The sequence below is a fragment of the Podarcis cretensis genome (genome assembly GCF_951804945.1).
Source record: "Podarcis cretensis genome assembly, chromosome: 6".
In the NCBI taxonomy this organism is placed as follows: Eukaryota; Metazoa; Chordata; class Lepidosauria; order Squamata; family Lacertidae; genus Podarcis; species Podarcis cretensis.
Genome location: NC_137175.1, coordinates 98,258,616 through 98,273,454, shown reverse-complemented (window position 1 = coordinate 98,273,454; position 14,839 = coordinate 98,258,616). Strand labels below are relative to the sequence as shown.

The 14,839-nt window shown below is 42.0% G+C and overlaps 1 protein-coding gene across 4 annotated transcripts in view; it reads left to right on the top strand.

The window, feature by feature from the left end:
- The window catches only part of RABGAP1L (RAB GTPase activating protein 1 like), a 143,292-nt gene that overhangs the window by 84,550 nt on the left and 43,903 nt on the right, over positions 1–14,839 (top strand). For 3 of the 4 annotated variants that reach the window (XM_079981223.1, XM_079981225.1, XM_079981224.1), the window contains exon 19: positions 9,990–10,118. In XM_079981223.1, the coding sequence (XP_079837349.1) occupies positions 9,990–10,118 (129 nt within the window). Of the gene's footprint in view, positions 1–5,259; positions 5,824–9,989; positions 10,119–14,839 lie in introns of those variants that run through there. The other variant, XM_079981226.1, reaches the window with a different exon arrangement.

The window sequence follows — 14,839 nt, the reverse complement described above, 5'->3', positions numbered from 1 at the left end:
TGCGCGCGCAGGGAGCACAGACAGAACAAGAATAGCAGATGCCCCCTGCCCTCACTTTAGCAGACAAAAAGCTCAGTTTACAGGTAACTCTCTAAGTTGGGGAAAGGAAGCTCTAACCATATGTGAGGTGGTGGATGATGTTGTAACCTACAGCCCCCCCCCCAAGTTGTCAGTGGAGAAAGGAAAGGTGGGCAGAATGTCCTCCATCGGGGTCTTCAAACATAAATTCTACATCCACAGTATTTCCCTGATCTACTAAACTTGTGATTCGTCTGGCATGACTTGTTTTTGAGAAACCCATTCTGTTTTTTTTTTTTCATAAAATTTTTTATTGATTTCCAATTTTTTAACAAAAACAAAAAACAACATAAAAAACAAACAAACAAAAAACTCATATTTTCTTAACCTTATTTCCATAACCCTCTTTTCCCGGACTTCCCCATACCTTTCCCTTTTTGCATCCTTAATTTAGTACCATTATTCAGCAACCTTTCTTGCCCAATTAAATATAAATTCATTCTCTTTTTCTATTCCACCCTAAAATTAAACCCAATTTTTCGCTGCAATTCTACGTCTTCTTTTCCCTCAGCATTTTAACACTCCTCAATTTTATAATAATTCTTAAGATACATCTTAAATTTCTTCCAATCTTCTTCCACAGTCTCTTTCTCTTGGTCGCGGATTCTGCCGGTCATTTCTGCCAGAGAAACCCATTCTGAGTCTTGGTAATCACAGCATTGTTTCCTAAGTGCTCACAGACTGTTTATGTGTTCTAGGGCCTTCTCTGGTATCAATGTCAAGCTCACTGGTCAGTAGTTACCTGGGCCTTCTCTCTCTCTCTCCCCCCCCTTTTGAATATGGACCCAACATTTGCCTGCCTCCAGTCCACAGGGACCTTATTTTATCTTATCTTATCCAAGAATTCTCAAAGATTATAGACAGAGACTCTGAGATTTCATCAGTAAGCTCCTTTAGTACCCTTAGGTGCAGTTCACCAGGCCCTGGAGATTTGAATTCATTTGAAGTAGTTAGGTGCTCCCTTACTGCCTCTTTTCCTATCTTGGGCTGCAGCTCCCTCCTTATCACAAGATTGGGCATTGCTTTCCTGTTGGGTGACGACAGGCAGAATAAGTGTTGAGCAGTTCTGTCTTCTCTCTGTTACCCAATAGCATTTCTTCATCTTCTCCATGCAAGGGACTTACCACTTGCTTGTTCTTCCTCTTGTTTCAACATTGCCGAAGAAACCTTTCAAAATTATTTTTAACCTCTCTTGCAAGCCTGAGTTCATTCTGACTGGAAGCCCTTGAACTTACTGTCACATGAAGTTTGGACCTTAGGTCTTCTCTGCTGCCTGGGAGCAGTTCTCAAGTATTAAAATGAAGACTTGAGTGATTCTGGTGTTTGGTTATAAATGACAATGCAGCATAATGTCGCAACAAAACAAAAGTTTTTAAGAAGTTTTTATCATACCAGTTAAGGATTACACACAGTAAGTATTTGGGGTTTGCCTAAAAAACCCGTGACACACCTGCACATGACACACACATTGGGAGATGCTGATGTAGATCATACTGACCTTAATGAACCAAGGCAGCTTCCTGTGTTCCTATCTGATGAAGTGGGCTCTTGGTTACTAAAGACTGTGCCACCAAATAAGTTTTTAAGGCGATAGTATATGTAAACCTTTCCTGAGATCCAGTTTTATATTTTAAGCTCAGCCATTCACCCAGGAACTCTGTACTTTGCGGAGGCTGTTATAGAAATCAGAGCGCAAGTGTGATTCATGTTCAGAGTCTTCCCACCACCATCTAAATATGAGAGTGTTATAGCTATACAGCAGATTGGTGTGGGAGGCATTTGGAAAGTGGTAAATGGAATGGGGAGTTTTCCTAACTTAACATCATGCAGCCCACCATCCCTGATCTCCTCCCCCCTCCAGCAGACTTACTATAAATTGTTATGGGGTTGAAGAAGATGGTTCATTCTTCCTTTCCATACTTGAAGTTTCCTCTTCTTGCTCTCACCATCACCCCTCCCTGCCCCCCCTCTAATTGCCGCCTAGTTTGTGGGGTGTAGGTTTAAATTAATTTTTTAACCATTCTTTCTATTAGTGAACTTGGGTGGTTGAGTTCAGTTTGCAATTGAAATAGGATGTTAGCACAGGGTGGTGACGGCCCAAGAGTGGGCATTCTCTTGTCTGCATTATTGAGGCTTACCAACTGAAACTCGTACAACACAACAGGTCTAGACTGTGCTCTAGACACCCCTTGAGATTCATCTGCTGTAACAGCGGAGGCAAGGTCCCAATGGATGCAAGCAATTTTATCCTCAAAATGCTTTTCAAACAAGTAACAGTGAGCTGCTGTTAGTTCTGCCACCTCCTTTGGGCCAGACTGTAACAGGCCTCCACATTCCCAGAAAAGCTCTGCTGGATGGCACAATGAGGATGCAATGGAGGAAGCAAAGTAGTCCTTCTTTTCAGCCTTCACTGCCACTAGGTAGACTTGATGATGAGCCCTCAAGTGTTCAATTGCATTAAACCGGATTTTTCCTCCACTCGTATTCCAGTATACCAGGGAGCCAAATGGGCTCCACAAAGTGAAAAAGGGCACATAGGAGTGATCATGTCACTGCCCCGAGCCATTCGGTTGTTCCAGAGGGTCAGCCAGTGTTTCAACAGGAGCACCAGTCCTATCAGGCAGGAAATCCCCCAGAGCTGTCTGGAAGCCCATTGACTCCATCAGTCTCTGAAGGCAGACCATCCTAATAGGTCCCCTGCTTCTGCGGGGGGGAAAGGTGCAGAGAGCCTAAATGTCATCAGGAAGTGATCTCACCATGATAAGGGACTGATGTCAATATCCCTCAGATCACCCTCTTCCTGCCCAGTTGAGAAAATAAGGTCCAGAGTGTGGCTTGCCACGTGTGTTGGGCCATTGACATGTTGGGACAGCCCCCTGGTCATCATGGCAGCCATGAAGTCCTGAGCCACCCCAGAGCCGGTCGCCTCAGCATGGATGTTGAAGCCCCCCAGAACCAACAGTCTGGGAGTCTTCAGCACCGCCTCCAGGACCAGCTCTGTCAGCTTAGGCAGGAGACTGCTGGGCAGCAAGGCGGGTGGTAAACCAGCAGAATCCCTAATCTGTCCCCATTGCTCAACGCCAGGAACACACACTCTAGATTTCTTCCCGCCCCGGACTGGACAAGGAGAGAGAGAGAGAATATCTCTATAGACCACAGCAACTCTCCCTCCCCGACCCTCAAGTCTTGCCTGATGCTGCACTGAGTACCGAGGTGGGCACATCTGGGTGAGACCAACTCCACCCTGCTCATCCACCCAGGTCTCACTGATGCAGGCCAGATCGGCATTCTCATCCGTAATCACGTCATGGATGAGAGGATCTTTATTCACAGTGGTTTTAAACAGTGGTTTTAAACTGTTTTTAACATTGTGTTTTAATGGTTGCAGCCTGGCCTGCAATCTTAGGGTGAAGGGTGGGTTATTATTTTAATGAAGTTTCAGGGTTAACAAGAAATAGAATGGCATCTTAATCACATAGGGCAAGTTTATGTTCAGAGTCTTTACATTTTAATCCTTTAAGTCTGGGGTTTTGCTGAACAGTAAGCTAGGGGAAAGAACAGACCTGCCTGCTGCCTTGATATAAGTAGAATTGTTGTGATTTTATCCTATTAGCAATGGCATGAAGCTTAGGAATGGAATCAAGAATTATATGGTAAAGTTAGACAGAACTATAGTGAAAAATTCATTTACAATAATCAGCAAATCCACAACACTGTTTTCTGAAGAGTTGTTGCATGTAGGTGTTTATGGTTATCTGATCTTGTGCTATACCCATACTACTTTTTGTAATCACTCTTTGATAAGATAATTTCTGCTCCATTCCAGAAAATCACCAGTCTTCATCTATGTTTGTCTTCGGCGATATGCTGGAATTTAATATACTTTAACTAAATAATTTCTCCTTGTTGATAAACCTTTGTTTTAGATGTTCTTCTTTAGTCACATGATGGTGGTGTATCTTTTCCCCCCAAATTGGGGCAGGGCTGGTTGGAGGGGTGGTTTTTTTTAATTAAAAAAGTCCACTCACCACCCAGAATATACATAAAACCAGTTTCATATGCAGAATCCAGCATTCCCCTTATTGAGGTGAATGCTTGGTAAATTATGGTACACATGGTTGTGGTGACTGTGTGTGTCTGGGTCATGGCTAATATAAGCAAATCAAGCAGAATCTTTGTTTAGGAGACAGAGACATCTGATTTTATCCCAGCCACATTGAAATCTGTGACATGGCAATATGGGCATGTAATATGTGGCTCATGGGTTATCGACAGGCCATAGGCTCTTTAATGTGAAATACAGATGTTGTTAAAAACAAGGTGATTACAAATATAATGTCTTTATAGACAACAGATTATCTACAACGAAGAAAAGAAAATGAAGTCTAAATAATCTGGCACTTTAAATTTGTTAGATTAGATTTACATCTGAATGTTTAGCAATTTCAGAAAAAAAATCAGTATTGTGAAACGTGGGTTAAATGTCCCATATACTAATAATATTTGCATATACAATGAAACTATCCTTTGAAGTTAAGTATGCAACAGTTTTGCTACATCACATTTTCCAATCAGTATTGTTCCTTTTACCCAGTATGTTTATTTTATGTTTTCAGAGCAGTTCTCCATTTCCCCACACACGGCTGCTCTGAAGCTTTTCCACCATGGAAGCTGTAACTTAGTGCTGTACAGAGAATACAGTCTATACCATTTCCGATGATCATGCATCAGTAGCGCCCAGCTGTTTTGTTCTTCCATTGGTCTTGCATTCGTACAGCAATCTGGGCGGGACTGATGGGTCTCCCCTCCCTTCCTCTCCCTCCGCTTTGGTATGCCTAGGCAGGATCGAATCTTTATTTGAAAGCAGATATTTATTGAGGCCAGTATTTTGGGTGGCTATCAGTCTGACTTCTTCCAAGCAAGAGACACTGAGACTACAATGTGTCTGCAGGCTTGGGTAGCTGTCAGACTAATGTAGACGGAAGGTGGATTGGGAGGGGAGCTCATCTGTCCAAGAGCTCACTATTGGCTTCTTATTACAGCATTCTCCTCTGAGACACCCTCTGCATGCTCATTCACCTACCTCCGCCTCTCCCTTCCCCCTCCTTTTCTACCCCTTCATTACTGATTCACAGTGAGAGGCGGCAGCAGCAGCTTAGACACGCTTGTCACGAATCTAGGATTGCAATGAGCTCATCCTTTTTCTCTTTGCAGCTTTACAACTGGCCTGAGATTTTTGCTCTTGCTGCTGCTCCTGTCTGCTCTTACACACATTCACAGGCAGGCTGGGCCATCGCAGCCTTTTTTCTGCATCATTCTCTGCCATTTCCCCTGTTTTCAGACATTTTTAGATCCATCTCTTAAGTTTTTGTCTTTTTTTTGAATTGCCAGCTTCTTCTGTGCTTTTTAGCAAAGATGTTTTCTGTTTTTTGAGCCTGTACCTGAAAGTCCCTGGTGTAGACAGTAAATGTATTGGTCTTTCAGAGACCTAAAGCTGGCTCCGATAATAACCACTGTGTGAAATTGTGGCTTAAGGGAACAGTGCTTCTCACTCTGGATACTTGCTGTTTTTTGCTGATGGAAGAAGGGGTGCCTTGCCCAACCCCAGCTCCCAAGCTTGCACCACCCATCAGAAAGTCCCAGGATATACATGATGAAAGAAGCAAGCTTGTGAATGAGTATGCCTGTCGAGTGCTGGAACTTCTGGGAATGGGGCATCGCCTATTTGTTCCCCGGCTTCTTGCGGTGAGATTCTGGTTTTCTAGAAATAGACGCATAGCAAATCTGCCATTCTTATTAACACTCAGCTGTCTCAAATGATCCATTTCATGGGTGGTTGCATGAGGGTAACCCTATTTTATGCAGTGCATTTAGGACATAATGACTCTTGGTCATCTTCCTTATAGACACCGGGCTGGGGAAATGGCTTAGATTACCTTTTGAGTCGAAAATTGCCTCCCCTCTTCTTGCCAATGTTGTCACAGTTGAATCTGATTTTCCAGTGGATTTTCTAGCACCCTCAAATCTTTAAGACTTGATATTATTATTATTACCATTATTTTTAAACCTCATCAAATTCATTGTACTAGCTGTTGGCCTTTGCAATTTGCAGATGTTATCAGCATCATTATTAGCATCAGCATGATCTATTCTGCCATATTACTAAGGTGCAAACTATCTTTTCTACATTCTTGGTAAGCAGTAATAGTGCAAATCAAATGTTTGTGTCATTGATTATGAGAATAGGGCTGGTAGGAAGAGATAAGTTGAAATTTTTGATCTGAAATTATTAAAGAGTGTTCTCTTAACAATTAGAACAAATTAACTATGTCTATGTAACCTGAAGTTAAGACATACAACCTTCAGAGCTGCAAATGACAGGCAAATCGTACAGGTTTGATTGATCCAAACCTATCCCTAAAATTATTTTAGTTCATCTAGATATTAATTCTTAGCACCACAAGTATCTATTTCATCAGTTTACTTTATACACTGCCCAAATGACATTAAATCATTTTCACAGTATATTAAAAAATAATCCAGCCAAAACAAAACCCATAAGCTCTCTGTTTTTGACTCTCAGTATGTATATCCAGGACTTGATGGTATTGCAATTTTTAATTGTCTGGTTTATAATCCATCAGATGCCTAAGACTTTCATTGGTTTCAAAATTTCATTATTTCATGCAATAATTTCTGTTACTCTGATGCTGTTGCAAAATAGAAGAGCACCTCTGCTGCTTTGTCTGTCCTGAAAATGTTTAAGAATCTGTTTTGCCACAAGTATTGTCAATATGATGTATACCAGGTTGAAAAAGGACACACATTACTAGCTACAACTTAGTTGTCTACAAAAAAAAAATGTATACAAATAAAAATTCAGCAGATCAGATACCATCACCTGTGGGTGGAACCTGGAATGTTTTGTTTACCTCAACAGCTTCCCTTCACAAACTTCGTCAGCATTTAAAATGTGAGATTTGATCTTGCATTTCTTGGTTTGATTCAACAACCTTTTAAATCTAGGGGAAGAACCTCAATTATCTTCATAAGAATGTAAAACCAGACTGTCAGCCAGAGGCTTGTCTAGGCTAATGTTCAGTTTCCAACAGCGGCCACCAGGAGCCTCTAGAAGCTCACAAGCAGGGCCTTCTACAGTTGGTCCACAGTATCTCCCATTCAGGTCGATTTGAGGGATGTTGCCTCTGGGCATGGTGATTCCATTGAGCTATCATAATGAAGAGCTGCAGAAAGATAAGGAAAAATTGTCCTGTATTTTTTTTAAAGCCACTTAAGCTAGCAGCCATCATGCCATCTATGTTCTATTTTCCTATCAGAGACATCAATAAATTTTGTTGGATTACAACCTTTGGGCACCATCCGTAATTTTGTAAACATCTGTCATATTCCACCTTGTGCACGTTCTAATCACCAACCTCTGTATTTTCTCCTCATAGGGAAGGTACCCTAACATTTATCATTTTGGTTTCCTTTGGACTTTTCCCAGTTCTGTGATGCATTTTGGAAATGGGGCAACTAGAGCTGGACACCGTATTCTAGATGCAGTCATGCCATGGGTGCATGTTATGTTGTTCTCTTTTAGTCCTTTTCCTAATAGTTCCTGTCCTCTGGTCCTATCTCCCTTTCACTCTTTCAGTCCTCTGTGTTGATGCTTTCAGTCAGCTTTCCACTGTCACACCATCTTTCTGAAGCATTTAACCATTATTTTAGAGCCCATTAAAGCAATTGTGAATCTAGGGGTTTTGTCCCAGTCTGTATCGCTTTGCACTTGCTTATGTTGTTCTGTCATTTTGGTGTCCATTTCACAATCCTTGAATAACATTGATTCCAGTACAGTGCGCAGGAATTGCTGGGTTATTGCTACCCCCTCCCCCATTTAGTGAGTTTCCGGTGTCTCCTGCACTCATCCTATAACTACTAAATTTCTGTGAAAGGTAATAGTTAAAGATCCTCCCCTTAGCAACCATATAATTCCATCAGTAGATTTCTTGACATTCTCAAAAAATAGATTGCATATAAAAGATTTTGTGGTGGCTCACCTGTGACTTCCCTGATCAGCTGAAAAAAACTGTAATCTTGAAGCAATACAGTCAGATATACATGAAACCTGCTATCTCAGTATCACATCTCCAGTATTTTACATGCTTCAAAGTTTATGTTTTTCACATACAAATTATGAAGTATCATGCCAGGCACTTCTAGGACTTTTAAATGGGATTTTGGGACTCAGTTGAAAACTTGTGCTACCCCATCACCACCAGCCAGTTCCAGGGATCCCTGTAAATGTTCAGTCTGGCAGTCCAGTCATTTAATTTAGGTTTTCTACATGGGGTGAGGAGGAGTAATTTCTTCTCCCCCCCCCCCCGATTCTATCGTCATACACTTCCCACTAAGAGAGCCACAAAGTTGGTGTTGTGCACAAAAATATATCCTGAATATTGCAGGTTTTTACCACTATACCCGCAGCCTGATATTGTTGCTTTTTAAATACATACCAGAGATTTTCTAGTGTTCCTAAAAGAGAGAGGGAGAAAGAACATTCAAATATTACACACTTCAGGCTAATTTTGCTGCTCCTCAACACAATTCCATGGATGTCTTAACTGATAAGGCCCATTCTCTCTAACATTCATATACATTATTATTAACAACTCTATTTAAGAAAAAAAAGCCAGAAAATTTAAGACATTGCAATTACAACCTGCCTGTACATCATGCTAAACCACAGGTTGGCATTATGTGATCAAACCCTGAGGAGTCTGAGTATCATGTGCTTCTGAGTATCATGTGATTCCTACTTTTTCTTCCTTTTTTTAAAACACCACCAACAACAACCATAGTTTGCTATTTAATCTGAACCAAGCAAACTATGGTTGATTGAGAAATGGAAATCAAAGGTAAGAACCACAAGACTGGGGAGAGAATATGCAAGTCTGAGGCAACAGAAATTATCCCATTGAATTCAGTGCCTAATCACAGGCAAGGCAAAATCTAGTTGGTTATGTGTCTTTTTTTGTTTGAGAGCTGCTTTCTGAGCTGAAATAGGGCAGCTAAAGTATCACTACTGTTTATGTTGCCTTTCTTTGTAATCAGAGCTGCAGTCAGCAGATTTAAGAAGGCAGTTTGGAAAGAAATCATGATTTATCATTGAAAACAAATTAGGTAGCTGTCTTCCATTACCCCATCTGTAATTCTCTTGCCAATTTATTTAGCAGCACACATTCATGAGGTTTGGGGATATTGGGGCTTGTTCCTTCTGTGTTCATAAAGCAACTGGGCAAGACAAGATGATCACTGTTACTCTAGTAGTGACAAATGGTTCTATCCTCTTTCTTTCTCTCATAGCTGTTTGAGATACAGTGGGTTGCATTTCTGTTTCAGTTTGTACTGTCTCAAAATGTGCTATTGCTCATGGCTTCCTACATGTTGTACTTTCTGATCTGGAATTACTTTCTGATTATCCTAGATTAATTGAAATTTGCTCTGGATACTCGGTGACATTAAAAGCTTTTTCAAATTTGGAGGCTGAGCTTTGTCTTAAATTAAGTCTTCTCAAAGCTAAGAGCCTGTATGTTGTTTTTAGCACAACTAACTAATACTTTAATATTGAGAGAATGTTGTTGATTATAGCTGGTGTGTGTTTCTTGGCACATGTATTATTTATTTATTTATAAGTATTTTGCAAATTTCTATATTGACACTCACATCAATCTGTTTGCAATATCTAAAAATATGCTTTTGACTTCCCAGAAAGAGACCCCCCCCCAAAATAGGGATTTGTGTTTACATCAATACAATAGGCCATTAAATGTATTCAATAGATGATGAGTACAACCCTAGTGTGACTGTCTTCTGTGCTTACACCACTTCTCTAATGTGTTTCATTGCAGACCTCCAAGGAGGATCTTCTGCAAGCTGATTTTGAAGGAGCTTTGAAGTTCTTTAGGGTACAGCTGCCCAAGAGGTACAGAGCTGAAGAGAACGCTAGAAGGCTTATGGAACAGGCTTGCAATGTAAAGGTAAGGGCTATCATTTTGTCTGTAAATAAGGTAAAATTAGGCCCCTGCAGTGGAATTAGCAGTTGGATCAAAGATCCATGGCAGAGATTTTTTTAATGATAAAACTAAACATCTTCAGGGTTGCCATATTTCAAAAAGTAAAAACCAGGACACCCCGGAAGTTGTTGAGCTGTATTTTAGGAAACCACCGAAATTGTTGAGCTTTCTTTAGACAAACCTCAGAATTGTTGAGCTTTTTACAGTTTATTTGCCAAAGATCCAGGACAAACAGGCACCTGCCATATGGCAGCCCTAATCTAGGTTGGGTCATTATTTTTCTATATTCTGTATTTTCCCCACTGCTGCTGCCCCAATGAACTTTGAATAATACAGCCGGTTATAATTGAGAAATCTGGATCTGTAACTTAATTGTAATTTCATTGAAAAACTTTCAGTCATACATAAGCCCATAGATAATGGCAGCTGTATAACATTGACTGCAAAGAACAGTCCGGGTATGTTTACAGATTATGCCCAGGTGTTTCCTGGAGAAGGGCATTCAACAGGAGGGGTGGTTACGGGCACACTTTCTGTTTTAACTTGTTGGAGGTCAGTGTGAGGACACTCTTATCAGAGAGTACTGATTATTATGGGATACAACATTTAAATGGATAGATTTGTCTCATTTATTTTCTCTCATTAGTTAATTGGTTAATTCAGATCCCCAGATAACTTGGTTGGATCGGTGGTGTATAAATGTAATAATAAAACTAAAAAGCAAAGCTTGTTGTTGCTGCTCCTTTGGCTGGTGGGTGTGGCTGGATTGACCCCCCCCCCCCAAATGCAATGATGCTTAGTGCTTATATTTTGTTGATCTGTATACACTGTTTGTATTTGAGATTTTTATACTTTCTTGACACCATTTTGTTTCTGCGTTCACTTTTTTGGTTAAGGTTATCAGCTTTCACATTTTTTTAAATGTGTAGTGATTCAAGACCAATAAGAAAGATTTAAACCATTTACCAGAAACACTGCCAGAGGTCAGGCAATTGGCAAAGTACTACAGAATACAGTGGTACCTCAGGTTACAGACACTTCAGGTTACGGACTCCGCTAACCCAGAAATAGTACCCCGGCTTAAGAATTTGCTTCAAGATGAGAACAGAAATCGTGTGGCAGTGGGAAGCCCCATTAGCTAAAGTGGTACCTCAGGCTAAGAATGGACCTCCAGAATGCATTAAGTTCTTAACCCGAGGTACCACTGTAGCTGAATTTTAACATTTTGCTTACCCTATCCTTAGTTCCTGCAGCCACCGCCCTGCAGCTCGGCAATCCAGGGAAAACACTGTTCCTTATGTGAATCCAATTCCTTAGAGAGATCATGTGGAAGCATAATTGTATTAGGAGAATAGATTAAAAAGCTGCTCCTCTTCCTCCACCTCAGATCATAGCCTTAGTGGCTGCATTTTGTAAAAAAACAAAACAAAAAATAATTGGTAGTTTGTCTTGAGTTGCTTGGGAAAACTGATCATGTACCCTGTGCTGTGATTTCCCCCTTTCCTGCAAATGATGTCAGTGTCACAACTGCTTCTTCCTTCTCTTGACCGCTCTTACGGCAATATCATAAGTGGCAACTATGTATCTAAAGTTCTTTCCAAATTAAAAACATGTCAGATCTCACTATGCTAGCAGACTGCAGCAGGAGGCAGTGAGGAGCATGGTTTCATTCCCAGGATAAGAGATGTTTAAGGAGGCTAATAGCTCCCCACATCCATCTCCAGGAAAGATGTAAGGTCCAGTTTATACTTGACAGTTTTGTAAGCACTGTCTTTATGTTTTTATTTAACTTCATCTACACCAGATGGGGGGGATGCGGGTGGCGCTGTGGGTAAAACCTCAGTCAGTGCCTAGGGCTTGCTGATCGCATGGTCGGCGGTTCGAATCCCCGCGGCGGGGTGAGCTCCCGTCTTTCGGTCCCAGCTCCTGCCCACCTAGCAGTTCGAAAGCACCCTCGGGTGCAAGTAGATAAATAGGGACCGCTTACCAGCGGGAAGGTAAATGGCGTTTCCGTGTGATGCGCTGGTGCTGGCTCGCCAGAGCAGCTTCGTCACACTGGCCACGTGACCCGGAAGTGTCTCCGGACAGCTCTGGCCCCCGGCCTCTTAAGTGAGATGGGCGCACAACCCTAGAGTCAGACACGACTGGCCCGTACGGGCAGGGGTACCTTTACCTTTACACCAGATGGAGGTGTTGATGTTTGGTGGTTCAGCAGATCTCAGAGTAGGAGGGCAACCTATTTTGTATGAGCTTGCAGTCCCCCTTGTTTCAAAAGTTCAGGAACTCTTCTGGATCTGGTGCTATTTCTGTTAATACTTTCCCCCCATCTTTTCAATGTGTCAAAATGCCATTTGGTGTCAAATACAATTATTAGCGGGGGGAATTGCTTGAGCCAAAATGGCACGCCTGGGAGACTGTCATGTTATTGAGGATAAAGGAAAAGATGACTCCTCAGTGGAAGCAAAGTCAATGTTAGGACAGTTAGTGCTTGAGGATACATTTTATAACTATTTAATTCTAGTAGGTGCTAATCTGGTTTTATTACATTTGAATTGCTGAAAATAGTGACTAAATGAGCAGAGGAGGTAATTGCATTTTCAGTACTGATTAAATTATGTATTTTACCCAGTTTACCTAGGAATGTTGTCACTGTTCCCGTTGAAAAGTGGGACTTTATATTCAATTTATTTTCCCATTTTTTATTTATTTTCCCATTTTTGCCTTTACCACCTCAGTTTTGCATGCAATTTCTTCAAAAAAATACTAATGCTATGTTGCTTTAGCTATTCCTTGGCAAGCCTGTTGCTTAGCAACTGCCAAAATAACAAAGGGGGCCATATCTAGCCATTTTCCTGGAGCAGCTTCTTATTTCTTCCTATTTCTTTTGCCACCACAATTAAACATTCATTTCATTCTTCACATGGAGATAAAATTCTGAAGCTGTGTACTTGTATTTGACATGTGTTTTGTTCTCTCTCCACTACATGCAACTCCCCATTTGTGCATGGGTTGTGTTATGGGTCATTGCACATGTCAGCAGTCACGCATAAGCCTGTTCCACACTCCTCCGCCCCATTCCGGGGCCAAATATGGCACACGTGTCTGTGGTTGTGCATCAATTGGACGCACACAAAATGATTGCCGCCTGTATTATCTTTCTCAGAAATCAAATACTCTACTGCTGTTCAACCACCAACACTTCAGACATTGGGGGGGGGGGCGCTCTAAAAAATAATTCTCATGACCAAACACTCTGGATTGCATTTCAGTTTGCCAGGTAGAATGATTCACCCTCTCCTCCCTCTGCATGCTATTCTGAGGTTTTTGGGGCACATGAAGGAGAGGGGGGAAAGCCCCATAGCATGAATGAAGGTCCTTGTACAGGGCTTCTGCTGACTGGGCTCCTTGAGTGAATCCTGCCCATGGTCACACAGTATCATACTTTCAATCTGTTCCCCAAGTACTTTGGCTGCTTCAGTTTCACATTGATCTAGTTTGCATATCACAGCAAGCCATAGTCTAAAGCAAAGTATGGCTTAATGTGAATGAGCAACATTATATGTAAAGGTAAAGGTAAAGGTACCCCTGCCTGTACGGGCCAGTCTTGACAGACTCTGGGGTTGTGCGCCCATCTCACTCAAGAGGCCGGGGGCCAGCGCTGTCCGGAGACACTTCCGGGTCACGTGGCCAGCGTGACATCGCTGCTCTGGAGAGCCAGAGCCGCACACGGAAACGGCGTTTACCTTCCCGCTATAAAGCGGTCCCTATTTATCTACTTGCACCCAGAGGTGCTTTCGAACTGCTAGGTTGGCAGGCGCTGGGACCGAGCAACGGGAGCGCACCCCGCCGCGGGGATTCGAACCGCTGACCTTTCGATCGGCAAGCCCTAGGCGCTGAGGCTTTTACCCACAGCGCCACCCGCGTCCCTTAACATTATATGTATGCTGCTCAAATTGTGCCTGACCTGCTCTGCCATTTGGTGAGGTGGGAGGAAACAAACCACAGCTCTGACTCATCATCACATATGAACCAGCCTTTGTGGTTTGCTTCTTTCCAGCCGCTTGATGTTTGCCTTCTAGCAAGGAGGCAGATCTCTCTATTGCAACCCAGGGCTAGGAGCCACCAGGCAAGGAATTGAAAAAAGGTGAATGAGCAGCTTCTTCACCCACTGTGCTCCCAAGTAAGGAGAACAAGTAGCTATTTAAGGCAGGATGGGAGAGCCCACGTGCAGTTCAGCAATATGGTCACTATGCTCAGTTGATGCTCAGTTGTGTCCTCACACAGCTTATCTTTTTGGCAGTGGGAACCACTCTGAAAGAAAGAGCAGACACAGGCCTCCTATATATGTCCTTTTGCACCCTGAAAGCAACATCCCACAGTCATGTTACTCCAAAGTGTCTCACTAAAGCCATTGGGACTGTAACAGAGTAATTGGCTTGTGAACTATAACCATTGCTTGGCTTCTCAATGCACTTGCAGTTCCCTTAATGTATTATAAGTACCAAATTGTTCTCGGAGGAAAGGCAACATGTTGTTCTTTTTATTTAAAAAAAAAAACAGACCAAGGGGGAATCATGATAGAAGTTTATGAAATGATATTTTATTTGGGAGAGTTTTGTTAGGGAGAAATTAGGTAGGAAATCTGTCTTTGCTATAATCCTTGAACTCAGTGTCATTTAAAGAAG